Source organism: Salvelinus fontinalis, chromosome 5, assembly GCF_029448725.1.
Source record: "Salvelinus fontinalis isolate EN_2023a chromosome 5, ASM2944872v1, whole genome shotgun sequence".
In the NCBI taxonomy this organism is placed as follows: Eukaryota; Metazoa; Chordata; class Actinopteri; order Salmoniformes; family Salmonidae; genus Salvelinus; species Salvelinus fontinalis.
In genome coordinates this window covers 63,110,988-63,138,687 of record NC_074669.1, presented here as the reverse complement: position 1 = coordinate 63,138,687, position 27,700 = coordinate 63,110,988, and the positions used below count along the sequence as shown (strand labels likewise).

At 44.6% G+C, this 27,700-nt stretch overlaps 1 protein-coding gene across 1 annotated transcript in view; it reads left to right on the top strand.

Annotated features, from left to right (window-relative positions):
• The window catches only part of LOC129856014 (CUB and sushi domain-containing protein 3-like), a 749,171-nt gene that overhangs the window by 635,768 nt on the left and 85,703 nt on the right, over positions 1 to 27,700 (top strand). The window contains exons 79-82 of the mRNA XM_055924143.1: positions 3,650 to 3,823; positions 5,822 to 5,995; positions 13,410 to 13,595; positions 14,490 to 14,663. Coding sequence (XP_055780118.1) covers positions 3,650 to 3,823; positions 5,822 to 5,995; positions 13,410 to 13,595; positions 14,490 to 14,663 — 708 coding nt within the window. The remainder of the gene's footprint in view (positions 1 to 3,649; positions 3,824 to 5,821; positions 5,996 to 13,409; positions 13,596 to 14,489; positions 14,664 to 27,700) is intronic.

The window sequence follows — 27,700 nt, the reverse complement described above, 5'->3', positions numbered from 1 at the left end:
AAAGAGAGATGTAGAGAGATGTATAGGACACATTCATAGTAGTAGTGGGATAGACAGGTCTGAAAGAGAGATGGAGAGAGATGTAGAGGACACATTCATAGTGGTAGTGAGATAGACAGGCCTGAAAGAGAGATGTATAGGACACATTCATAGTGGTAGTGGGAGTCCCGTAGGGCGGCACACAATTGGCCCAGTGTCGTCTGGGTTTGGCCGGGGTAGGTCGTCATTATAAAATAAGTTTTTTTTTTTTAACTGACTTGCCTAGTTAAATAAGGGTTAAATAAAGGTTAAATAAAGGTTAAATAAAGGTTAAATAAAGGTTACTTAATGGTAAAATGAAGATTAAATGAAGGTTAAATAAAGGTTAAATAAAGGTTAAATAAAGGTTAAATAAAGGTTAAATAAAGGTTAAATAAAGGTTAATAAGGGTTAAATAAAGGTTAAATACGGGTTAAATAATCGTTAAATAAAGGTTAAATAAATGTTTCATAATGGTTAAATAAAAGTTAAATAATGGTTAAATAAAGGTTAAATAATGGTAAAATGAAGGTTAACTAAAGGTTAAATTAAGGTTAACTAAAGGTTAAATAAAGGTTAACTAAAGGTTAAATCATGATAAGCCACCCTATAGAGCAGCTCCAGGCCCGGGGTACAGACTCCTTTACGGAGACGACTCTCTGGGTCTTTTAGGACTCTATGACAGAGTCGATGAATCTCTCTGTATCTTTTCTCTGCTTTGGAGAGAAACCACGCTAGCCTATCTGAGCCACAGTATCATGCCACTCTCTGGGTCTTTTAGGATTCTACGACAGAGTCGATGAATCTCTCTGTATCTTCTCTCTGCTTTGGAGAGAAACCACGCTAGCCTTTCTGAGCCACTAACGTGGGACTGTATCTTCTCTCTGCTTTGGAGAGAAACCACGCTAGCCTATCTGAGCCACAGTATCATGCTGCTCTCTGGCTTTAAAGCCTGTCTAATAAATCTCTGCATTGTTTCTGTAACGTGGGATGGAAATGCTGTGAGGAATGGAAATCTGAGTTACATTCATTCAGACTCCTTTTCCCTCCATTTAACAGTTAATAGTACAGGAAGTACAGGACGTACAGGAAGTACAGGATGTACAGGAAGTACAGGAAGTACAGGAGGTACAGGAAGTACAGGAAGTACAGGAGGTACAGGAAGTACAGGAGGTACAGGAAGTACAGGACGTACAGGACGTACAGGAAGTACAGGACGTACAGGACGTACAGGATGTACAGGAAGTACAGGAGGTACAGGAAGTACAGAAAGTACAGGAGGTACAGGAGGTACAGGAAGTACAGGACGTACAGAAAGTACAGGAAGTACAGGAGGTGCAGGAAGTACAGGAAGTACAGAAAGTACAGAAAGTACAGGAGGTACAGGAAGTACAGGAGGTGCAGGAAGTACAGGAAGTACAGGACGTACAGGACGTACAGGAAGTACAGGAAGTACAGGAGGTGCAGGAAGTGCAGGACGTACAGGACGTACAGGAAGTGCAGGACGTACAGGAGGTACAGGAAGTACAGGAAGTACAGGAGGTACAGGAAATACAGGACGTACAGGAAGTACAGGAAGGCTCAGTGAGTTTCTACTAAGGCAGCTGTATTGTAGCTAGAGGTCATGTGATTATACTGACAGACAGTAGGAATATATATAGAATATACACTGAGTGGACAAAACATTAAGAACATCTTCCTAATCTTGAGCTGCACCCCCCCACTCCCCTTTTACCCTCAGAACAGCCTCAATTCGTCGGGTCATGGACTCTACAAAGTGTTGAAAGTGTTCCACAGGGATACTGGCCCATGTTGACCTCAATGCTTCCCCACAGTTGTGTCAAGTTGTCTGGATGTCCTTTAGGTGGTGGACCATTGTTGATACACACAGGAAACTGTTGAGCGTGAAAAACCCAGCAGCGTTGCAGTTCTTGACACAAACCGGTGCGCCTGGCACCTACTACCATACCCCGTTCAAAGGCACTTAAATCTTTAGTCTTGCCCCATTCACCCTCTGAATGGCACACATACACAATCCATGTCTCAATTGTCTCAAGGCTTAAAAATTCTTCTTTAACCCGTCTCCTCCCCTTCATCTACACTGATTGAAGTGGATTTAACAACTGATGTCAATACGTGATCATATCTTTCACCTGGATTCACCTGGTCAGTCTCATGGAAAGAGCAGGTGTTCTTAATGTTTTGTACAACTGTATATAGAATGTATAGAGAATATATAGAGGATATATGGAGGATATATAGAGGAGATATATAGAGGATATATAGAGGATATATATAGAGGATATATAGAGGATATATATAGAGGATATATAGAGGAGATATATAGAGGATATATAGAGGAGATATATAGAGGATATATATAGAGGATATATAGAGGATATATAGAGGATATATATATATATAATATATAGGATATATAGAGGATATATAGAGGAGATATATAGAGGATATATAGAGGAGATATAGAGGATATATATAGAGGATATATAGAGGATATATAGAGGATATATATAGAGGATATATATAGAGGATATATATAGAGGATATATAGAGGATATATATAGAGGATATATAGAGGATATATATATAGAGGATATATAGAGGATATATAGAGGATATATATATAGAGGATATATATAGAGGATATATATAGAGGGTATATAGAGGATATATATAGAGAATATATATAGAGGATATATATAGAGGATATATATAGAGGATATATATAGAGGATATATATATAGAGAATATATATAGAGGATATATATATAGGATATATATAGGGGATATATAGAGAATATATATAAAGGATATATATAGAGGATATATATAGAGGATATATATGGGCTCTGGAGACGCACAGGAAGCCTGGTGCGTGATGTAAGCACTGGTGGTACTGGGCTGGGGCGGGGAGGTGGCGCCGGATATACCGGACCATGCAGGGTACTGGCTCCCTTGAGCACTGAGCCTGCCCAACCTTACCTGGTTGTATGCTCCCCGTAGCCCGACCAGTGTGGGGAGGTGGAACAACCCGCACTGGGCTGTGTAGGCGAACCGTGCGCTTTACCGCATAACACGGCGTCTGCCCGTACTCTCGCTCTCCACGGTAAGATCGGGAAGTGGGCGCAGATCTCCTACCTGCCTTCTCCACACTACCCTTTAGGCCCCCCCCAAGAAATTTTGGGGCTTGACTAACAGGCTTCCTACCGCGTCGTCGTGCTGCCTACATTCGCCGGTATCCCTCCTCACACTGTGCCAGAGAATCCCAGGCAGGCTCCGGCACTCTCCTTCGGTCGATCGCCCACCTGTCGATCTCCTCCCAGGTTGTATAGCCCAGATCCTTCTCCCGCTTCCGTGCTGCCTCCTCATACCGCCGCCTCTCGGCTTTAGCTGCCTCCAGCTCTTCACGAGGGCGGCGATATTCTCCAGGTTGTGCCCATGGACCTTTACCGTCCAGTATTTCCTCCCATGTTCAGGAATCCTGCGATCGCTGCTGCTGCTTTCCCCCACGCCGCTTGGGGGAAAGCAGTAGTAAATATTGTTGTAAAAGTGTGTATATGCTAAATACATTTGATTTATGGTTGATTGCCCCCCCCCCCCCCCCCTCCAGCTGGTCACTGCGGTATCCCGGAGCAGATTGTGAACGGCCAGGCGATAGGGGAGAACTTTGGCTACAGAGACACCGTGGTCTACCAGTGTAACCCTGGCTTCAGACTCATTGGATCCTCGGTACGCATCTGCCAGCAAGACCACCTCTGGTCCGGACAGCTGCCGCTTTGTGTCTGTAAGTATTCACCTCTATCCTATTGGTCTGTCCATGTTGTTATATCGACCCTACTGGACTGTCCATGTTGTTATATCTTCCCTACTGGTCTGTCCATGTTGTTATATCTACCCTACTGGTCTGTCCATGTTGTTATATCTACCCTACTGGTCTGTCCATGTTGTTATATCAACCCTACTGGTCTGTCCATGTTGTTATATCTACCCTACTGGTCTGTCCATGTTGTTATATCGACCCTGCTGGTCTGTCCATGTTGTTATATCTACCCTACTGGTCTGTCCATGTTGTTATATCGACCCTACTGGTCTGTCCATGTTGTTATATCTACCCTACTGGTCTGTCCATGTTGTTATATCGACCCTACTGGTCTGTCCATGTTGTTATATTGACCCTACTGGTCTGTCCATGTTGTTATATCTACCCTACTGGTCTGTCCATGTTGTTATATCTACCCTACTGGTCTGTCCATGTTGTTATATCGACCCTACTGGTCTGCCCATGTTGTTATATCTACCCTACTGGTCTGTCCATGTTGTTATATCTACCCTACTGGTCTGTCCATGTTGTTATATCTACCCTACTGGTCTGTCCATGTTGTTATATCTACCCTACTGGTCTGTCCATGTTGTTATATCTACCCTACTGGTCTGTCCATGTTGTTATATCGACCCTACTGGTCTGTCCATGTTGTTATATCGATCCTACTGGTCTGTCCATGTTGTTATATCGACCCTACTGGTCTGTCCATGTTGTTATATCTACCCTACTGGTCTGTCCATGTTGTTATATCGACCCTACTGGTCTGTCCATGTTGTTATATCTACCCTACTGGTCTGTCCATGTTGTTATATCTACCCTACTGGTCTGTCCATGTTGTTATATCTACCCTACTGGTCTGTCCATGTTGTTATATCTACCCTACTGTTCTGTCCAACATGACTCCACCCCCAGCCCCACCCGGCCAACATGACTCCACCCCCAACCCCACCCGGCCAACATGACTCCACCCCCATCCCCACCCAGCCAACATGACTCCACCCCCAGCCCCACCCAGCCAACATGACTCCACCCCCAGCCCCACCCAGCCAACATGACTCCACCCCCAGCCCCACCCAGCCAACATGACTCCACCCCCAGCACCACCCAGCCAACATGACTCCACCCCCAGCCCCACCCAGCCAACATGACTCCACCCCCAGCCCCACCCAGCCAACATGACTCCACCCCCAGCCCCACCCAGCCAACATGACTCCACCCCCAGCCCCACCCAGCCAACATGTCTCTAATGAAAAGGCACAGCAACGGTGCCAAAAACATGAGTAGACTTGTTTACTTAACCTAATGCTATATAGAAAATACGGATGCCCACAAGGGACATCCTGACTGTAGTGTTATTGATGTGAAGGTTTGTTTACAGTTGAATTGGAGTGTCCAGTGTGTTTACTGCTGCTCTGTCTACACATCTCTCCTGTTGACTTACGGAGGTTTCTTCTTCACTTACGACCATTATTCTAGTCCATTTTCTATCATCTTCATCTTCATCAAAATATACAACTTGATCTCTCTGGGTGTTCCAAGGTTAATAGAATGTTATTAACTAGTAATGGAATGATATTGATAATGATGATGTGTTGCATATTGATCAGCTCTATTGAGCTCCTGTCTCCCCCTTTACTGTGCTGCAGGCATAGAAATAGAATGACTAGAATGGGTGAAACCCCCCCCCACCCCTTTGAACCAGGGATATTCAATTCTTACCCTACGAGGTTTGAAATGAAAATGAATTGCAACCCACCTGGTGTCCCAGATTTAAAGCAGTCCTCTATTCGAGGAGTAATAAAATAAATCATCAGAACTGGCTAGGAGGTCCAGATTAGACCAAGGCAATTTCACTAGAACACCGATGGGGATACTCAATATGGCCCCGTCGTTTCCATTAAAAAATGTTTTTTAACGATTTCTAGTATTTCCAGTAATTGTATTTTTTTATGTGTGCAGCAATCACATGTGGCCATCCAGGAAGTCCCATCTATGGGAGAACTACAGGGGATGGATTCAACTACAACGACGTGGTCAGCTTCTTCTGTAACCAAGGCTACGTACTGGAGGGAGTGGCCAGAGCCCAGTGCCAAGCGAGCCGCCAGTGGAGTCAACAGCCTCCTACATGTAGAGGTGGGTAACAGACAGTGGGGTCAACAGCCTCCTACATGTAGAGGTGGGTAACAGGCAGTGGGGTCAACAGCCTCCTACATGTAGAGGTGGGTAACAGGCAGTGGAGTCAACAGTCTCCTACATGTAGAGGTGGGTAACAGGCAGTGGAGTCAACAGCCTCCTACATGTAGAGGTGGGTAACAGGCAGTGGGGTCAACAGCCTCCTACATGTAGAGGTGGGTAACAGACAGTTGAGTCAACAGCCTCCTACATGTAGAGGTGGGTAACAGGCAGTGGAGTCAACAGCCTCCTACATGTAGAGGTGGGTAACAGGCAGTGGGGTCAACAGCCTTCTACATGTAGAGGTGGGTAACAGACAGTGGAGTCAACAGCCTTCTACATGTAGAGGTGGGTAACAGGCAGTGGAGTCAACAGCCTCCTACATGTAGAGGTGGGTAACAGACAGTGGAGTCAACAGCCTCCTACATGTAGAGGTGGGTAACAGGCAGTGGAGTCAACAGCCTCCTACATGTAGAGGTGGGTAACAGACAGTGGAGTCAACAGCCTCCTACATGTAGAGGTGGGTAGCAGGCAGTGGAGTCAACAGCCTCCTACATGTAGAGGTGGGTAACAGGCAGTGGAGTCAACAGCCTCCTACATGTAGAGGTGGGTAACAGGCAGTGGAGTCAACAGCCTCCTACATGTAGAGGTGGGTAACAGGCAGTGGGGTCAACAGCCTTCTACATGTAGAGGTGGGTAACAGACAGTGGAGTCAACAGCCTCCTACATGTAGAGGTGGGTAACAGGCAGTGGAGTCAACAGCCTCCTACATGTAGAGGTGGGTAACAGGCAGTGGAGTCAACAGCCTCCTACATGTAGAGGTGGGTAACAGGCAGTGAAGTCAACAGCCTCCTACATGTAGAGGTGGGTAACAGGCAGTGGAGTCAGACACACACTCGAACGTACTCACGCACACTCACACATGCACGTGTGGAGGCATGCACACACACACACACACACACACACACACACACACACACACACACACACACACACACACACACACACACACACACACACACACACACACGCACACACACACACACATACGCACACACACACACACACTCAAATCAAACGTTGTGTGTCACATGCTTACACAATGCTTACCTAAGATCCTTAACCAACAGATGCAGAGTTTTTAAAAAGTTAGTAAAAAATATTTGCTTAATAAACTTAAGGAAACATAGTAACACAACAAAATATCAGAAATGTGGCTATTTACAAGGAGTAGAAACTAAGCAATACAGAGTCTGAATACTTACATAAGTGTGATATTTCTATTTGCTGAAACAAAAAACAAAAAAATGTTTTTGCTTTGTAATTATGGGGTATTGTGTGTAGATTGATGAGGAACAAAAACACAGTACCTCTCCTTAATGTTGCAGAGCCTGCTGGGAAGATACATTGTGTGTGTGTGTGTGTGTGTGCGTGTGTGTGTGTGTGTGTGTGTGTGTGTGTGTGTGTGTGTGTGTGTGTGTGTGTGTGTGTGTGTGTGTGTGTGTGTAGAGCCTGTGTGTGTGTGGGTAGAGCCTGTGTGTGTGTGGGTAGAGCCTGTGTGTGTGGGTAGAGCCTGTGTGTGTGTGGGTAGAGCCTGTGTGTGTGTGGGTAGAGCCTGTGTGTGTGGGTAGAGCCTGTGTGTGGGGGTAGAGCCTGTGTGTGGGGGTAGAGCCTGTGTGTGGGGGTAGAGCCTGTGTGTGTGGGTAGAGCCTGTGTGTGTGTGTGGGTAGCACCTGTGTGTGTGGGTAGAGCCTGTGTGGGGGGGTAGAGCCTGTGTGTGGGGGTAGAGCCTGTGTGTGGGGGTAGAGCCTGTGTGTGTGGGTAGAGCCTGTGTGTGTGTGTGAGTAGCACCTGTGTGTGTGGGTAGAGCCTGTGTGTGTGTGTGGGTAGCACCTGTGTGTGTGGGTAGAGCCTGTGTGTGTGGGTAGAGCCTGTGTGTGTGGGTAGAGCCTGTGTGTGTGGGTAGAGCCTGTGTGTGTGGGTAGAGCCTGTGTGTGTGGGGGTAGAGCCTGTGTGTGTGGGGGTAGAGCCTGTGTGTGTGGGTAGCGCCTGTGTGTGTGGGTAGCGCCTGTGTGTGTGTGGGTAGCGCCTGTGTAAGAGAGTCAGTGCAAAAAATAATAATAAATAATAACAAAATAAGAGGGTCAATGTAAATAGTCCAGGTAGCCATTACATTTTTCGGGCCTTCCTCTGACACCGCCTGGTATAGAGGTCCTGGATGGCAGGAAGCTCGGCCCCAGTGATGTACTGGGCCGTTCGCACTACCCGCTGCAGCGCCTTGCGGTCGGAGGCCGAGCAGTTGCCGTACCAGACGGTGATGAAACCAGCCAGGTGCAGCTGTAGAACTTTTTGCGGATCTGAGGACCCGTGCCAAGTGTTTTCAGCCCCCTGAGTGGGAAGAGGCGTTGTCCTGCCCTCTGTTACGTTCCCTCTTCTTAGAGGCGTGCGTAACACCCTCCTCACCACTGTGTTGGTGTGTTGGGACCAAGATAGATCCTTAGTGTTGTGGACAACGAGGAACTTGAAGCTCTGACCCGCTCCACTGCAGCCCCGTCGATGAGAATGGAGGCGTGCTCGGCCCTCCTTTTCCCGTAGTCCACAATCATCTCCTTTGTCTTGCTCACGTTGAGGAAGAGGTTGACGTCCTGGCACCAAACGGCCAGGTCTCTGACCTCCTCCCTATAGGCTGTCTCATTGTCGTCTGTGATCAGTCGTGTTGGCAATTTTTTTTTTTTTTTACCTTTATTTAACCAGGCAAGTCAGTTAAGAAGAAATTCTTATTTACAATGACGGCCTACCGGGGAACAGTGGGTTTAACTGGTAGCCTACTATGGAACAGTGGGTTAACTGACGGTCTACCGGGGAACAGTGGGTTAACTGGCAGCCTACCGGGGAACAGTGGGTTAACTGGCAGCCTACCGGGGAACAGTGAGTTAACTGGCAGCCTACCGGGGAACAGTGGGTTAACTGGCAGCCTACCGGGGAACAGTGGGTTAACTGGCAGCCTACCGGGGAACAGTGGGTTAACTGACGGCCTACTGGGGAACAGTGGGTTAACTGGCAGCCTACCGGGGAACAGTGGGTTAACTGGCGGCCTACCGGGGAACAGTGGGTTAACTGACGGCCTACCGGGGAACAGTGGGTTAACTGACGGCCTACCGGGGAACAGTGGGTTAACTGACGGCCTACCGGGGAACAGTGGGTTAACTGGCGGCCTACCGGGGAACACTGGGTTAACTGGCAGTCTACCGGGGAACAATGGGTTAACTGGCGGCCTACCGGGGAACAGTGGGTTAACTGACGGCCTACCGGGGAACAGTGGGTTAACTGGCAGCCTACCGGGGAACAGTGGGTTAACTGACGGCCTACCGGGGAACAGTGGGTTAACTGGCGGCCTACCGGGGAACAGTGGGTTAACTGGCAGCCTACCGGGGAACAGTGGGTTAACTGACGGCCTACCGGGGAACAGTGGGTTAACTGGCGGCCTACCGGGGAACAGTGGGTTAACTGACGGCCTACCGGGGAACAGTGGGTTAACTGGCGGCCTACCGGGGAACAGTGGGTTAACTGACGGCCTACCGGGGAACAGTGGGTTAACTGACGGCCTACCGGGGAACAGTGGGTTGTTCAGAGGCAGAACGACAGCTCAGGGATTCGATCTAGCAACCTTTACGGTTACTGGCCCAACGCTCTAACCACTAGGCTACCTGCCGCCCCTCCTCTAACCACTAGGCTACCTGCCGCCCCCCCTCTAACCCCTAGGCTACCTACCTCCCCCCCTCTAACCACTAGGCTACCTGCCGCCCCAACTTGATGATGGTGTTGGAGTCGCGGGTGAACAGGAAGTACAGAAGGGGACTTAACACTCACTGCGGGGTCCCCGGTCAGCTCGGTACCCTTACCACCTGGGGGGCGGCCCATCAGGAAGTCCAGGATCCAGTTGCAGAGGGAGGTGTTTAGTCCCAGGGTCCTTAGCTTAGTGATGCGCTTGGAGGGTACTATGGTGTTGAAACGCTGAGCTGTAGTCAATGAACAGCATTCTCACACGGGTGTTCCTTTCGTCCAGGTGGGAAAGAGCAGTGTGGAGTGCAATAGAGATTGCATCATGTGTGGATCTGTTGTGGCGGTATGCGAATTGGACTGGGTCCAGGGTGTCTGGGATGAATGATGTTTATGTGAGCCATGACCCGCCTTTCAAAGCATGTCATTTGGCTCCAGAAACAGCTAGAGCACAGACATCTGACACCTATAGCCTACAGTAAATCTCTGTAAAATAAATGAGTCATTTTAAGCATCATTAGTATACAAAATACTTAATAATATAGCACGGGTACATCAAGTGCAGATAAGCTATTCATGGTTTATACAGCAGCAGGCAGTGATTTTGTGTCATTTCAGCGATTCTATTATTAACTGGCAATTGAACACAGACGACACTTGACAGAAAACACAGATAGCACTTTCCCTAATGACTAGTTCATCCAGATGGAATATACTGTGCTGAGCTTCACATGGGGGAGGAGGGGGGGGGGGACAGTTAGATCTATGGTATGACGATGGTTGATAGGAAAAATATATACGTTCATTAGGGAAATTGTAGCCTGGTCCCAGATCTGTTTGTGCTTTCTAGGAGTAGTCAAGACAGTACAAGCAAATCTGAGACCAGGCTAGGAGGGAAATATCGACATCGTTTTTACAATAGTTGTTATTGATACAATAGTTGTTATTGATACAGTAGTTTTTATTGATACAATAGTTGTTATTGATACAGTAGTTGTTATTGATACAATAGTTGTTATTGATACAATAGTTGTTATTGATACAGTAGTTTTAACAATAGTTGTTATTGATACAGTAGTTTTTATTGATACAATAGTTGTTATTGATATAGTAGTTGTTATTGATACAGTAGTTGTTATTGATACAGTAGTTGTTATTGATACAGTAGTTGTTATTGATATAGTAGTTGTTATTGATACAGTAGTTGTTATTGATACAGTAGTTTTAACAATAGTTGTTATTGATACAATAGTTGTTATTGATACAATAGTTGTTATTGATACAATAGTTGTTATTGATACAGTAGTTTTAACAATAGTTGTTATTGATACAGTAGTTTTTATTGATACAATAGTTGTTATTGATACAGTAGTTTTAACAATAGTTGTTATTGATACAATAGTTGTTATTGATACAATAGTTGTTATTGATACAGTAGTTGTTATTGATACAGTAGTTGTTATTGATACAATAGTTGTTATTGATACAATAGTTATTATTGATACAATAGTTGTTATTGATACAATAGTTGTTATTGATACAGTAGTTGTTATTGATACAGTAGTTGTTATTGATACAGTAGTTGTTATTGATACAATAGTTGTTATTGATACAGTAGTTGTTATTGATACAATAGTTGTTATTGATACAATAGTTGTTATTGATACAGTAGTTGTTATTGATACAGTAGTTGTTATTGATACAGTAGTTTTAGCAATAGTTGTTATTGATACAGTAGTTGTTATTGATACAGTAGTTGTTATTGATACAGTAGTTGTTATTGATACAGTAGTTGTTATTGATACAATAGTTGTTATTGATACAATAGTTGTTATTGATACAGTAGTTTTAACAGTAGTTGTTATTGATACAATAGTTGTTATTGATACAGTAGTTGTTATTGATACAGTAGTTGTTATTGATACAATAGTTGTTATTGATACAGTAGTTGTTATTGATACAGTAGTTGTTATTGATACAATAGTTGTTATTGATACAATAGTTGTTATTGATACAGTAGTTTTAACAATAGTTGTTATTGATACAGTAGTTGTTATTGATACAGTAGTTGTTATTGATACAATAGTTGTTATTGATACAGTAGTTTTAACAATAGTTGTTATTGATACAGTAGTTTTAACAATAGTTGTTATTGATACAGTAGTTGTTATTGATACAATAGTTGTTATTGATACAGTAGTTGTTATTGATACAATAGTTGTTATTGATACAGTAGTTTTAACAATAGTTGTTATTGATACAGTAGTTTTAACAATAGTTGTTATTGATACAATAGTTGTTATTGATACAGTAGTTGTTATTGATACAGTAGTTGTTATTGATACAATAGTTGTTATTGATACAGTAGTTGTTATTGATACAATAGTTGTTATTGATACAGTAGTTGTTATTGATACAATAGTTGTTATTGATACAGTAGTTATTATTGATACAGTAGTTTTAACAATAGTTGTTATTGATACAGTAGTTATTATTGATACAGTAGTTTTAACAATAGTTGTTATTGATACAATAGTTGTTATTGATACAATAGTTGTTATTGATACAGTAGTTGTTATTGATACAATAGTTGTTATTGATACAGTAGTTATTATTGATACAGTAGTTTTAACAATAGTTGTTATTGATACAATAGTTGTTATTGATACAGTAGTTGTTATTGATACAGTAGTTGTTATTGATACAGTAGTTTTAACAATAGTTGTTATTGATACAGTAGTTGTTATTGATACAATAGTTGTTATTGATACAGTAGTTGTTATTGATACAATAGTTGTTATTGATACAGTAGTTTTAACAATAGTTGTTATTGATACAGTAGTTTTAACAATAGTTGTTATTGATACAATAGTTGTTATTGATACAGTAGTTGTTATTGATACAGTAGTTGTTATTGATACAATAGTTGTTATTGATACAGTAGTTGTTATTGATACAATAGTTGTTATTGATACAGTAGTTGTTATTGATACAATAGTTGTTATTGATACAGTAGTTATTATTGATACAGTAGTTTTAACAATAGTTGTTATTGATACAGTAGTTATTATTGATACAGTAGTTTTAACAATAGTTGTTATTGATACAATAGTTGTTATTGATACAATAGTTGTTATTGATACAGTAGTTGTTATTGATACAATAGTTGTTATTGATACAGTAGTTATTATTGATACAGTAGTTTTAACAATAGTTGTTATTGATACAATAGTTGTTATTGATACAGTAGTTGTTATTGATACAGTAGTTGTTATTGATACAGTAGTTTTAACAATAGTTGTTATTGATACAGTAGTTGTTATTGATACAATAGTTGTTATTGATACAGTAGTTGTTATTGATACAATAGTTGTTATTGATACAGTAGTTATTATTGATACAGTAGTTGTTATTGATACAGTAGTTGTTATTGATACAGTAGTTGTTATTGATACAGTAGTTGTTATTGATACAATAGTTGTTATTGATACAATAGTTGTTATTGATACAATCGTTTTGACAATAGTTATTATTGATATCATTGTATTAACAACGATAAAATGCTAATAATTGTATGTGTTTTATTTCCATCCAGTGGTGAACTGCACAGACCCAGGCATCCCGGCTAACTCTATCAGGGAGAGTAAGATAGAGCACGGTAACTTCACACTGGGCAGTGTGGTGTTCTACACCTGTAACCCTGGATACTACCTGTTCGGTTCCTCTGCACTGACCTGTCAACCTAATGGCCACTGGGACAAACCTCTACCTGAATGTCTTGGTACGTTGTCTGTTTTCTCTTCACCACTTGTTGAAAATACAGATGTAGGATTTTAATTTGATCACTGTTTTGTTGCTGAGGAAATGCAGATGAGTTTACATAAATTCACTGAAAACCGGCTCTGTCACATGGTTGTATTAACAGTATTCCACTTTTCATATGGCCTCGTTTTGACCCCCCCGATCAATCAACATGATGGACTAAACATTAAAATACTGTTGCTGCAGGATTATTTTTCCTGCCACAATATAGGTCAAATTACGATCCTACATCTGTACCGCACACCCACAACTACTGAGGTGCAGGAGGAGACTGGAGAGATGAAGGAAGCCTAGGCACACCAAGGGTTAATGCACAGTTCACATGTATGGTGCAAATAGTCCTTATCTTTTGCTGTCAGTGACATTCATCATAGCATTTCTCCATGATCTACCTGTTGTTCTAACCACGTCTTTTATCCTTAATGAACTTGATCTGTAAAGGTTACACATGTGTTTAACCAACGTCTGTCTAAATGCTAATGACCTGATATGGGCTGACTGTAATGGCTATTCTGACTTACAGTATACACTCTTTAAAAAAAGGTAGAACCCTGTTGAGTTCCATTTAGAACCCTTTCCAAAAGAGAGTTCTACTTGGAACCCAAAAGAGTTCTACCTGGAACCAAAAAGGGTTCTCCTGTGATGACAGCCAAAGAACCCTTTTTTTCTAAGAGTGTTGTGTTAATGATGACCTCATCCCAAATGGAACCCTATTCCCTATACAGGGGCAATAGGGCTGTAGTTAAAAGTAGTGCACTACATAAGGAATAGGGTGTCATTTGGGACACAAACAATGTTAATGAGTCATAAAAAGCTGACTGTTGGCTATGGGGAATGTTATTGTGTCTTATAGAGGAGGACTGTGGGAACCCTGGCTCTCCTCCCTACGGTACCATGGTTGGGGACAAGTTCTCGTTTGGCTCCACGGTGCAGTACTCCTGTTCAGGGGACAGAGAGCTGATTGGAGAGTCATCACTCACCTGTCAAATCAATGGACACTGGAGCGGCCCCATACCTCACTGTTCAGGTAAGGACCCATACCTTACTGTTCAGATAAGGACCCATACCTCATTGTTCAGGTAAGGACCCATACCTTACTGTTCAGGTAAGGACCCATACCTCACTGTTCAGGTAAGGACCATTACCTCACGGTTTAGGTAAGGACCCATACCTCACTGTTCAGGTAAGGACCCATACCTCACTGTTCAGGTAAGGACCCATACCTCACTGTTCAGGTAAGGACCCATACCTTACTGTTCAGGGAAGGACCCATACCTCACTGTTCAGGTAAGGACCCATACCTTACTGTTCAGGGAAGGAACATTACCTCACTGTTCAGGTAAGGACCCATACCTCACTGTTCAGGGAAGGACCCATACCTCACTGTTCAGGTAAGGACCCATACCTCACTGTTCAGGGAAGGACCCATACCTCACTGTTCAGGTAAGGACCCATACCTCACTGTTCAGGGAAGGACCCATACCTCACTGTTCAGGGAAGGACCCATATCTCACTGTTCAGGTAAGGACCCATACTTCACTGTTCAGGGAAGGACCCATACCTCACTGTTCAGGTAAGGACCCATACCTCACTGTTCAGGTAAGGACCCATACCTCACTGTTCAGGGAAGGACCCATACCTCACTGTTCAGGTAAGGACCCATACTTCACTGTTCAGGTAAGGACCCACACCTCACTGTTCAGGTAAGGACCCATACCTCACTGTTCAGGGAAGGACCCATACCTCACTGTTCAGGTAAGGACCCATACCTCACTGTTCAGGTAAGGACCCATACCTCACTGTTCAGGGAAGGACCCATATCTCACTGTTCAGGGAAGGACCCATACCTCACTGTTCAGGTAAGGACCCATACCTCACTGTTCAGGGAAGGACCCATACCTCACTGTTCAGGTAAGGACCCATACCTCACTGTTCAGGTAAGGACCCATACCTCACTGTTCAGGGAAGGACCCATACCTCACTGTTCAGGTAAGGACCCATACTTCACTGTTCAGGTAAGGACCCACACCTCACTGTTCAGGTAAGGACCCATACCTCACTGTTCAGGTAAGGACCCATACCTCACTGTTCAGGTAAGGACCCATACCTCACTGTTCAGGTAAGGACCCATACCTCACTGTTCAGGGAAGGACCCATATCTCACTGTTCAGGGAAGGACCCATACCTCACTGTTCAGGTAAGGACCCATACCTCACTGTTCAGGGAAGGACCCATACCTCACTGTTCAGGTAAGGACCCATACCTCACTGTTCAGGGAAGGACCCATATCTCACTGTTCAGGGAAGGACCCATACCTCACTGTTCAGGGAAGGACCCATACCTCACTGTTCATGAGCAGCTTCTCCAGGTTGTCATGGAGACTGTTGACCTTGATGTCTATTTGATTTAGATGTTCTATGAGCGGCTTCTCCAGGTTGTCATGGAGACTGTTGACCTTGATGTTTATTTGATTTAGATGTTCTATGAGCGGCTTCTCCAGGTTGTCATGGAGACTGTTGACTTTGAAGTTTATTTGATTTAGATGTTCTATGAGCGGCTTCTCCAGGTTGTCATGGAGACTGTTGACCTTGATGTTTATTTGATTTAGATGTTCTATGAGCGGCTTCTCCAGGTTGTCATGGAGACTGTTGACTTTGAAGTTTATTTGATTTAGATGTTCTATGAGCGGCTTCTCCAGGTTGTCATGGAGACTGTTGATGAAGCCAGTCTCCATCGGGTTATTTTTCCCGCCAGACCTTTAGCAGCAGACTGCTCACGTACGGTTAGCATAGCCTACTGGTTTTAATGTCTTTAGCAGCAGACTGCTCACGTACGGTTAGCATAGCCTACTGGTTTTAATGTCTTTAGCAGCAGACTGCTCACGTATGGATAGCATAGCCTACTGGTTTTAATGTCTTTAGCAGCAGACTGCTCACGTACGGTTAGCATAGCCTACTGGTTTTAATGTCTTTAGCAGCAGACTGCTCACGTATGGTTAGCATAGCCTACTGGTTTTAATGTCTTTCAATTAACTTTAGGACGTTTGAAACAACAAATGTACATCTTGTTTTCAAAGTTTTATCTCAAAGTTTGCTATACGCTGTTCACTAATCGGAAGTTATATATATTTAAATGTGTGGCTGGGATGGGGCTAATGCTTAAGAGGACGTGAACGATGCTGAATGGGCGTAAACAAAGAAGAGCTCTCTAGGAAGTGTGAAAATCTCAGCAAAATCTTTCAAAGGTCAATTTTCTCCTACTTGTCTCTGAAGTGAGATAACAAGTCTATCAAATTTCAAAACTAAAACTCTCCCATGTTTCCTCCAACTACATTTTATGATATAGAATTTTGAACCGCTGAGTCTGTACTTTCTTCAGTCAGGCAGTTCCAAAATGCAGGCAGCCCAGCTCAGTGCTTTCTGTGGTGGTGGGGCAGCCCAGCTCAGTGCTTTCTGTGGTGGTGGTGGGGCAGCCTAGCTCAGTGCTTTCTGTGGTGGTGGGGCAGCCTAGCTCAGTGCTTTCTGTGGTGATGGGACAGCCTAGCTCAGTGCTTTCTGTGGTGATGGGACAGCCTAGCTCAATGCTTTCTGTGGTGGTGGGGCAGTTTAGCTCAGTGCTTTCTGTGGTGGTGGTGGTGGGGCAGCCTAGCTCAGTGCTTTCTGTGGTGGTTGGGGCAGCCTAGCTAAGTGCTTTCTGTGGTGGTGGGGCAGCCTAGCTCAGTGCTTTCTGTGGTGGTGGGGCAGCCTAGCTCAGTGATTTCTGTGGTGGTGGGGCAGCCTAGCTCAGTGCTTTCTGTGGTGGTGGGACAGCCTAGCTCAGTGCTTTCTGTGGTGGTGGGGCAGCCTAGCTCAGTGCTTTCTGTGGTGGTGGGGCAGCCTAGCTCAGTGCTTTCTGTGGTGGTGGTGGGGCAGCCTAGCTCAGTGCTTTCTGTGGTGGTTGGGCAGCCTAGCTCAGTGCTTTCTGTGGTGGTGGGGCAGCCTAGCTCAGTGCTTTCTGTGGTGGTGATGGGGCAGCCTAGCTCAGTGCTTTCTGTGGTGATGGGGCAGCCTAGCTCAGTGCTTTCTGTGGTGGTGGGGCAGCCTAGCTCAGTGCTCTCTGTGGTGGTGGGGCAGCCTAGCTCAGTGCTTTCTGTGGTGATGGGGCAGCCTAGCTCAGTGCTTTCTGTGGTGGTGGGGCAGCCCAGCTCAGTGCTTTCTGTGGTGGTGGGGCAGCCTAGCTCAGTGCTTTCTGTGGTGGTGGTAGGGCAGCCTAGCTCAGTGCTTTCTTTGGTGGTGGTGGGGCAGCCTGTGGAAAATACAGAGCGTAAGGGTTGGTAATGTTCTCTAGTTGCGCCAGAGGTCTGGGAATATGGCTTAATATAAACAGTGTAGTTGTTCCCTCCGCAAGTCAAACAAACAAGCGAAATGTCGCTACAGGGACAACGTGAAATCGCAATTCAACGGCTCAGACACGAGACGGATGAGGCAGAGTCTACAGGAAATCACGGAGTGCAAACAGAAAAACAGACACATCACGGACACCGATGTCACGTTTCCAGACAAAATAAACACCTTCTTTGCCCGCTTTGAGGATAATACAGTGCCACCGTCACGGCCCGCCAACAAGGACTGCGCCCCCCCCCCACCTCCCTCCGTGGCCGACGTGAGTAAAACATGTTAACCCTCGCAAGGCTGCTGGCCCAGACGGCATCCCTAGCCGCGTCCTGAGAGCATGAGCAGACCAGCTGGCCGGTGTGTTTACGGACATGCTTCAAGATGGCCACCATAGTTCCTGAACCCAAGAAGACAAAGATAACTGAACTACATGACTACCGCCCCGTAGCACTCGCTTCTGTCATCATGAAGTGCTTTGAGAGACTAGTCAAGGATCATATCACCTCCACCTTACTTGACACCCTGAAACCAATTCAGTTTGCATACCACCCCAACAGGTTCACAGATGACGCAATCGCCATCACACTGCACACTGCCCTAACCCATCTGGACAAGAGGAATACCTATGTGAGAATGCTGTTCATTGACTACAGCTCAGTATTCAACACCATAGTGCCCTCCAAGCTCATCATCAATCTGGAGGCCCTGGGTCTCAACACCGCCCTGTGCAATTGGGTCCTGGATTTCCTGACAGACCGCCCCCAGGTGGTGAAGGTAGGAAACAACTACTCCAATTCGCTGACCCTCAACACTGGGGCCCCACAAGGGTGCATGCTCAGCCCCCTCCTGTACTCCCTGTTCACCCACGACTGTGTGGCCATGCACGCCTCCAAGTCAATCATCAAGTTTGCAGACACAACAGTAGTGGGCTTGATTACCAACAATGACGAGACAGCCTAAAGGGAGGAGGTGAGGGCACTCGGAGTGTGGTGTCAGTGAAACAACCTCTCACTCAATGTCATCAAAACAATGGAGATGATCGTGGACTTCAGGAAAAAGAGGACCGGGCACGACCCCATTCTCATCGACGGGGCTGTAGTGGAGCAGGTTGAGAGTTTCAAGTTCCTTGGCGTCCACATCACTAAACAATCTAACATGGTCCAAGACAGTCATGAAGAGGGCACGACAAAACCTATTCCCCCTCAGGAAATGGAAAAGATGTGGCATCGGTCCTCAGATCCTCAAAAAGTTCTAGAGCTGCACCATCGATAGCATCCTGACTGGTTGCATCACTGCCTGGTATTGCAACTGCTCGGCCTCCGACCGCAAGGCACTACAGAGGGTGGTGGTAACGCCAAGTATATCACTGGGGCCAAGCTTCCTGCCATCCAGGACCTCTACACCAGGCGGTGTAAGAGAAAGGCCCAAAAAATTGTCAAAGACTCCAGCCACCCTAGTCAAAGACTGTTCTCTCTGCTACCGCACAGCAAACGGTACCGGAGCACCAAGTCTAGGTCCAAGAGGCTTCTTAACAGCTTCTACCCCCCAAGCCATAAGACTCCTGAACATCTAATCAAATGACTACCCAGACTATTTGCATTGCCATTGTAGTAAGATGTAAGGTCTACTACACCTGTTGTATTCGGGCGCACGTGACTAATACAATTTTATGTTATTATATTATACCATCTATTGCACCTTGCCTATGCCGCTCGGCTCGTCCATCTCTCATCCACATACTTATATGTGCATATTCTCATTCACCCCGTTAGATTTGTGTGTATTAGGTAGTTGTTGGGGAATTGTTAGATATTACTGCATTTCGGGAACTAGAAGCACAAGCATTTTGCTACACTCGCATTAACATCTGCTAACCATGTGTATGTGACCAATACAGTTTGTTATGATGAAGAGGAGAATACTTTTTAATATTTTTTTGAGACATGGATTGTGTGTGTGTGTGTCGTTCAGAGGGGAAAGTTCCCTTTGAACGTGGTATGGTAGTAGGTGCCAGGCACACCGGTTTGTGTCAAGACCTGCGACGGGAGTGGGGGTGCAAGTCAATATTAGGAAGGAGATGCTAATGTTTGCTATATCAATGTGTATTCACGGCTAGCTACATTGTGAATGTGTATTCACGGCTAGCTACATAGTGAATGTATATACACAGCTAGCTACATAGTGAATGTATATACAGCTAGCTACATAGTGAATGTATATACAGCTAGCTACATAGTGAATGTATATACACAGCTAGCTACATAGTGAATGTATATACACAGCTAGCTACATAGTGAATGTATATACACGGCTAGCTACATAGTGAATGTATATACACGGCTAGCTACATAGTGAATGTATATACACTGCTAGCTACATAGTGAATGTATATACACAGCTAGCTACATAGTGAATGTATATACACGGCTAGCTACATAGTGAATGTATATACACGGCTAGCTACATAGTGAATGTATATACACTGCTAGCTACATAGTGAATGTATATACACGGCTAGCTACATAGTGAATGTATATACACAGCTAGCTACATAGTGAATGTATATACACGGCTAGCTACATAGTGAATGTATATGCACAGCTAGCTACATAGTGAATGTATATACACAGCTAGCTAAATAGTGAATGTATATACACAGCTAGCTACATAATGAATGTATATACACGGCTAGCTACATAGTGAATGTATATACACGGCTAGCTACATAGTGAATGTATATACACGGCTAGCTACATAGTGAATGCATATACACAGCTAGCTACATAGTGAATGTATATACACGGCTAGCTACATAGTGAACGTATATACACAGCTAGCTACATAGTGAACGTATATACACGGCTAGCTACATAGTGAATGTATATACACAGCTAGCTACATAGTGAACGTATATACACTGCTAGCTACATAGTGAATGCATATATACAGCTAGCTACATAGTGAATGTATATACACGGCTAGCTACATAGTGAATGTATATACACGGCTAGCTACATAGTGAATGTATATACACGGCTAGCTACATAGTGAATGTATATACACGGCTAGCTACATAGTGAACGTATATACACGGCTAGCTACATAGTGAATGTATATACACGGCTAGCTACATAGTGAATGTATATACACGGCTAGCTACATAGTGAATGTATATACACGGCTAGCTACATAGTGAATGTATATACACGGCTAGCTACATAGTGAATGTATATACACGGCTAGCTACATAGTGAACGTATATACACGGCTAGCTACATAGTGAATGTATATACACGGCTAGCTACATAGTGAATGATTCGGTGTTAAAAGTCTTTTTCAGACTTCCTTTCCTGAAGCCATTTTTTTCTTTTAATCTCAGATATGTTTTGATCTTTCACTTTAAGAGAGAGAGAGAGAAGAAGAAGCATTTGTGGGTGTAGTGTAGTCTGCTGGGTTGGAGATGTCCCTTGTGTATTGAACTGACTCGCTCTCTATCTCACTCTCTCTCTCACTCTCGCTATCTCTCGCTCTCTATCTCACTCTCTCTCCCTGTCTCTCTCTCTCACTCTCGCTCTTTCTATCTATCTCTCTCTCTCTCTCTATCTCACTCTCTCACTCTTGCTCTTTCTTTCTCTCTCTCTCTCTCTCTCTCTCTATCTCTCTCTCTCTCTCTCTCTCTCTCTCTCTCTCTCTCTCTCTCTCTCCCTCTCTTTCTCCCGCTCTCTCTTTCTCTCTGTATCTTTCGCTATCTATCTCTCTTTTTCTCTCACTCTCGCTCTTTCTTTCTCTCTCCATCTCTCTCTCTCGCTCTTTCTTTCTCTCTCTTTCTCTCTCTATCTCACTCTCTCTCTCTCACTCTCTCTCTCACTCTCGCTCTTTCTTTCTCTCTCTATCTCACACTCTCTCTCTCTCTCTCTCTCTCGTTCTGCTCTGATCTGTTTGACTTGTTCTGTTCTTCATTACAATATGACATGTTCAGAAGATGGGATCAGTCACACTCATTCTCTCATCCTCCCCTCCTCTCCTCCTCTCCTCTCTTTCCCTCCTCCTCTCCTCTGTCCTCCTCCTCCTCAGCTTCAGAAGGGAACATGTCCCAGTTTTCCACTGGCGAAGCTTTTTAATGGGGGAAAATTAAGCTACCATAAAGCACCTCCACTAATTCGTTTGCAAAGACTGAGTTTTGGTTGTGTCAGAAATGGCATCCTATTCCCTACGTAGTGCACTACCTTAGACCAAGTAGTGCACTACGTAGGGAATAGGGTGCCATTAGGGAGACAGGGTAACACTCTAACATATGTTACTGCTTCCTAGGAAAGTCAGTATTTGTTCATGTTATTGTGAAAGCTAGAGCACTCACAACAAACCTCTGACTCAACGGTTATCTACACCTGTCTGTTATCTACACATGTCTGTTATCTACACCTGGCTGTTATCTACACCTGTCTGTTATCTACACCTGTCTGTTATCTACACCTGTCTGTTAACTACACCTGTCTGTTATCTACACCTGTCTGTTATCTACACCTGTCTGTTATCTACACCTGTCTGTTATCTACACCTGTCTGTTATCTACACCTGTCTGTTATCTACACCTGTCTGTTAACTACACCTGTCTGTTAACTACACCTGTCTGTTATCTACACCTGTCTGTTATCTACACCTGTCTGTTATCTACACCTGTCTGTTATCTACACCTGTCTGTTATCTACACCTGTCTGTTAACTACACCTGTCTGTTATCTACACCTGTCTGTTATCTACACCTGTCTGTTATCTACACCTGTCTGTTATCTACACCTGTCTGTTATCTACACCTGTCTGTTATCTACACCTGTCTGTTAACTACACCTGTCTGTTATCTACACCTGTCTGTTATCTACACCTGTCTGTTATCTACACATGTCTGTTATCTACACCTGCCTGTTATCTACACCTGTCTGTTATCTACACCTGTCTGTTAACTACACCTGTCGGTTATCTACACCTGTCTGTTATCTACACTTGGCTGGGTTCTCATGTCTGTTATCTACACCTGTCTGTTATCTACACCTGTCTGTTATCTACACTTGTCTGTTATCTACACCTGTCTGTTATCTACACCTGTCTGTTATCTACACCTGTCTGTTATCTACACCTGGCTGGGTTCTCATGTCTGTTATCTACACCTGTCTGTGTTCTCATGTCTGTTATCTACACCTGTCTGGGTTCTCATGTCTGTTATCTACACCTGTCTGTTATCTACACCTGTCTGTTATCTACACCTGGCTGGGTTCTCATGTCTGTTATCTACACCTGTCTGTGTTCTCATGTCTGTTATCTACACCTGGCTGGGTTCTCATGTCTGTTATCTACACCTGTCTGTTATCTACACCTGGCTGGGTTCTCATGTCTGTTATCTACACCTGTCTGTTATCTACACCTGGCTGGGTTCTCATGTCTGTTATCTACACCTGTCTGTTATCTACACCTGTCTGTTATCTACACCTGGCTGGGTTCTCATGTCTGTTATCTACACCTGTCTGTTATCTACACCTGTCTGTTATCTACACCTGTCTGTTATCTACACCTGGCTGGGTTCTCATGTCTGTTATCTACACCTGTCTGGGTTCTCATGTCTGTTATCTACACCTGTCTGTTATCTACACCTGGCTGGGTTCTCATGTCGGTTATCTACACCTGTCTGTTATCTACACCTGTCTGTTATCTACACCTGGCTGGGTTCTCATGTCTGTTATCTACACCTGTCTGTTATCTACACCTGTCTGTTATCTACACCTGGCTGGGTTCTCATGTCTGTTATCTACACCTGTCTGTTATCTACACCTGTCTGTTATCTACACCTGTCTGGGTTCTCATGTCTGTTATCTACACCTGGCTGTTATCTACACCTGGCTGGGTTCTCATGTCTGTTATCTACACCTGTCTGTTATCTACACCTGTCTGTTATCTACACCTGGCTGGGTTCTCATGTCTGTTATCTACACCTGTCTGTTATCTACACCTGTCTGTTATCTACACCTGGCTGGGTTCTCATGTCTGTTATCTACACCTGTCTGGGTTCTCATGTCTGTTATCTACACCTGTCTGTTATCTACACCTGTCTGTTATCTACACCTGGCTGGGTTCTCATGTCTGTTATCTACACCTGGCTGTTATCTACACCTGTCTGGGTTCTCATGTCTGTTATCTAGACCTGTCTGTTATCTACACCTGTCTGTTATCTACACCTGTCTGTTATCTACACCTGGCTGGGTTCTCATGTCTGTTATCTACACCTGTCTGGGTTCTCATGTCTGTTATCTACACCTGTCTGTTATCTACACCTGTCTGGGTTCTCATGTCTGTTATCTACACCTGGCTGTTATCTACACCTGTCTGTTATCTACACCTGGCTGGGTTCTCATGTCTGTCATGTCAGCTGGAATGAGCTGGGTTCCTATGTATTTTATGAACCTTTATTTAACCAGGCAAGTCAGTTAAGAACAAATTCTTATTTACAATGACATCATGTCAGCTGGAATGAGGTTACTGAGGTTACTGGCTCCAAGGCAAAGGTTCAATGACATCATGTCAGCTGGAATGAGGTTACTGAGGTTACTGGCTCCAAGGCAAAGGTTCATTGACATCATGTCAGCTGGAATGAGGTTACTGAGGTTACTGGCTCCAAGGCAAAGGTTCAATGACATCATGTCAGCTGGAATGAGGTTACTGAGGTTACTGGCTCCAAGGCAAAGGTTCATTGACATCATGTCAGCTGGAATGAGGTTACTGAGGTTACTGGCTCCAAGGCAAAGGTTCAATGACATCATGTCAGCTGGAATGAGGTTACTGAGGTTACTGGCTCCAAGGCAAAGGTTCATTGACATCATGTCAGCTGGAATGAGGTTACTGAGGTTACTGGCTCCAAGGCAAAGGTTCAATGACATCATGTCAGCTGGAATGAGGTTACTGAGGTTACTGGCTCCAAGGCAAAGGTTCATTGACATCATGTCAGCTGGAATGAGGTTACTGAGGTTACTGGCTCCAAGGCAAAGGTTCATTGACATCATGTCAGCTGGAATGAGGTTACTGAGGTTACTGGCTCCAAGGCAAAGGTTCAATGACATCATGTCAGCTGGAATGAGGTTACTGAGGTTACTGGCTCCAAGGCAAAGGTTCATTGACATCATGTCAGCTGGAATGAGGTTACTGAGGTTACTGGCTCCAAGGCAAAGGTTCAATGACATCATGTCAGCTGGAATGAGGTTACTGAGGTTACTGGCTCCAAGGCAAAGGTTCAATGACATCATGTCAGCTGGAATGAGGTTACTGAGGTTACTGGCTCCAAGGCAAAGGTTCAATGACATCATGTCAGCTGGAATGAGGTTACTGAGGTTACTGGCTCCAAGGCAAAGGTTCATTGACATCATGTCAGCTGGAATGAGGTTACTGAGGTTACTGGCTCCAAGGCAAAGGTTCAATGACATCATGTCAGCTGGAATGAGGTTACTGAGGTTACTGGCTCCAAGGCAAAGGTTCATTGACATCATGTCAGCTGGAATGAGGTTACTGAGGTTACTGGCTCCAAGGCAAAGGTTCATTGACATCATGTCAGCTGGAATGAGGTTACTGAGGTTACTGGCTCCAAGGCAAAGGTTCAATGACATCATGTCAGCTGGAATGAGGTTACTGAGGTTACTGGCTCCAAGGCAAAGGTTCATTGACATCATGTCAGCTGGAATGAGGTTACTGAGGTTACTGGCTCCAAGGCAAAGGTTCAATGACATCATGTCAGCTGGAATGAGGTTACTGAGGTTACTGGCTCCAAGGCAAAGGTTCAATGACATCATGTCAGCTGGAATGAGGTTACTGAGGTTACTGGCTCCAAGGCAAAGGTTCATTGACATCATGTCAGCTGGAATGAGGTTACTGAGGTTACTGGCTCCAAGGCAAAGGTTCATTGACATCATGTCAGCTGGAATGAGGTTACTGAGGTTACTGGCTCCAAGGCAAAGGTTCAATGACATCATGTCAGCTGGAATGAGGTTACTGAGGTTACTGGCTCCAAGGCAAAGGTTCAATGACATCATGTCAGCTGGAATGAGGTTACTGAGGTTACTGGCTCCAAGGCAAAGGTTCATTGACATCATGTCAGCTGGAATGAGGTTACTGAGGTTACTGGCTCCAAGGCAAAGGTTCATTGACATCATGTCAGCTGGAATGAGGTTACTGAGGTTACTGGCTCCAAGGCAAAGGTTCAATGACATCATGTCAGCTGGAATGAGGTTACTGAGGTTACTGGCTCCAAGGCAAAGGTTCATTGACATCATGTCAGCTGGAATGAGGTTACTGAGGTTACTGGCTCCAAGGCAAAGGTTCAATGACATCATGTCAGCTGGAATGAGGTTACTGAGGTTACTGGCTCCAAGGCAAAGGTTCAATGACATCATGTCAGCTGGAATGAGGTTACTGAGGTTACTGGCTCCAAGGCAAAGGTTCAATGACATCATGTCAGCTGGAATGAGGTTACTGAGGTTACTGGCTCCAAGGCAAAGGTTCATTGACATCATGTCAGCTGGAATGAGGTTACTGAGGTTACTGGCTCCAAGGCAAAGGTTCAATGACATCATGTCAGCTGGAATGAGGTTACTGAGGTTACTGGCTCCAAGGCAAAGGTTCATTGACATCATGTCAGCTGGAATGAGGTTACTGAGGTTACTGGCTCCAAGGCAAAGGTTCATTGACATCATGTCAGCTGGAATGAGGTTACTGAGGTTACTGGCTCCAAGGCAAAGGTTCAATGACATCATGTCAGCTGGAATGAGGTTACTGAGGTTACTGGCTCCAAGGCAAAGGTTCATTGACATCATGTCAGCTGGAATGAGGTTACTGAGGTTACTGGCTCCAAGGCAAAGGTTCAATGACATCATGTCAGCTGGAATGAGGTTACTGAGGTTACTGGCTCCAAGGCAAAGGTTCATTGACATCATGTCAGCTGGAATGAGGTTACTGAGGTTACTGGCTCCAAGGCAAAGGTTCAATGACATCATGTCAGCTGGAATGAGGTTACTGAGGTTACTGGCTCCAAGGCAAAGGTTCATTGACATCATGTCAGCTGGAATGAGGTTACTGAGGTTACTGGCTCCAAGGCAAAGGTTCATTGACATCATGTCAGCTGGAATGAGGTTACTGAGGTTACTGGCTCCAAGGCAAAGGTTCAATGACATCATGTCAGCTGGAATGAGGTTACTGAGGTTACTGGCTCCAAGGCAAAGGTTCATTGACATCATGTCAGCTGGAATGAGGTTACTGAGGTTACTGGCTCCAAGGCAAAGGTTCAATGACATCATGTCAGCTGGAATGAGGTTACTGAGGTTACTGGCTCCAAGGCAAAGGTTCAATGACATCATGTCAGCTGGAATGAGGTTACTGAGGTTACTGGCTCCAAGGCAAAGGTTCAATGACATCATGTCAGCTGGAATGAGGTTACTGAGGTTACTGGCTCCAAGGCAAAGGTTCATTGACATCATGTCAGCTGGAATGAGGTTACTGAGGTTACTGGCTCCAAGGCAAAGGTTCAATGACATCATGTCAGCTGGAATGAGGTTACTGAGGTTACTGGCTCCAAGGCAAAGGTTCAATGACATCATGTCAGCTGGAATGAGGTTACTGAGGTTACTGGCTCCAAGGCAAAGGTTCATTGACATCATGTC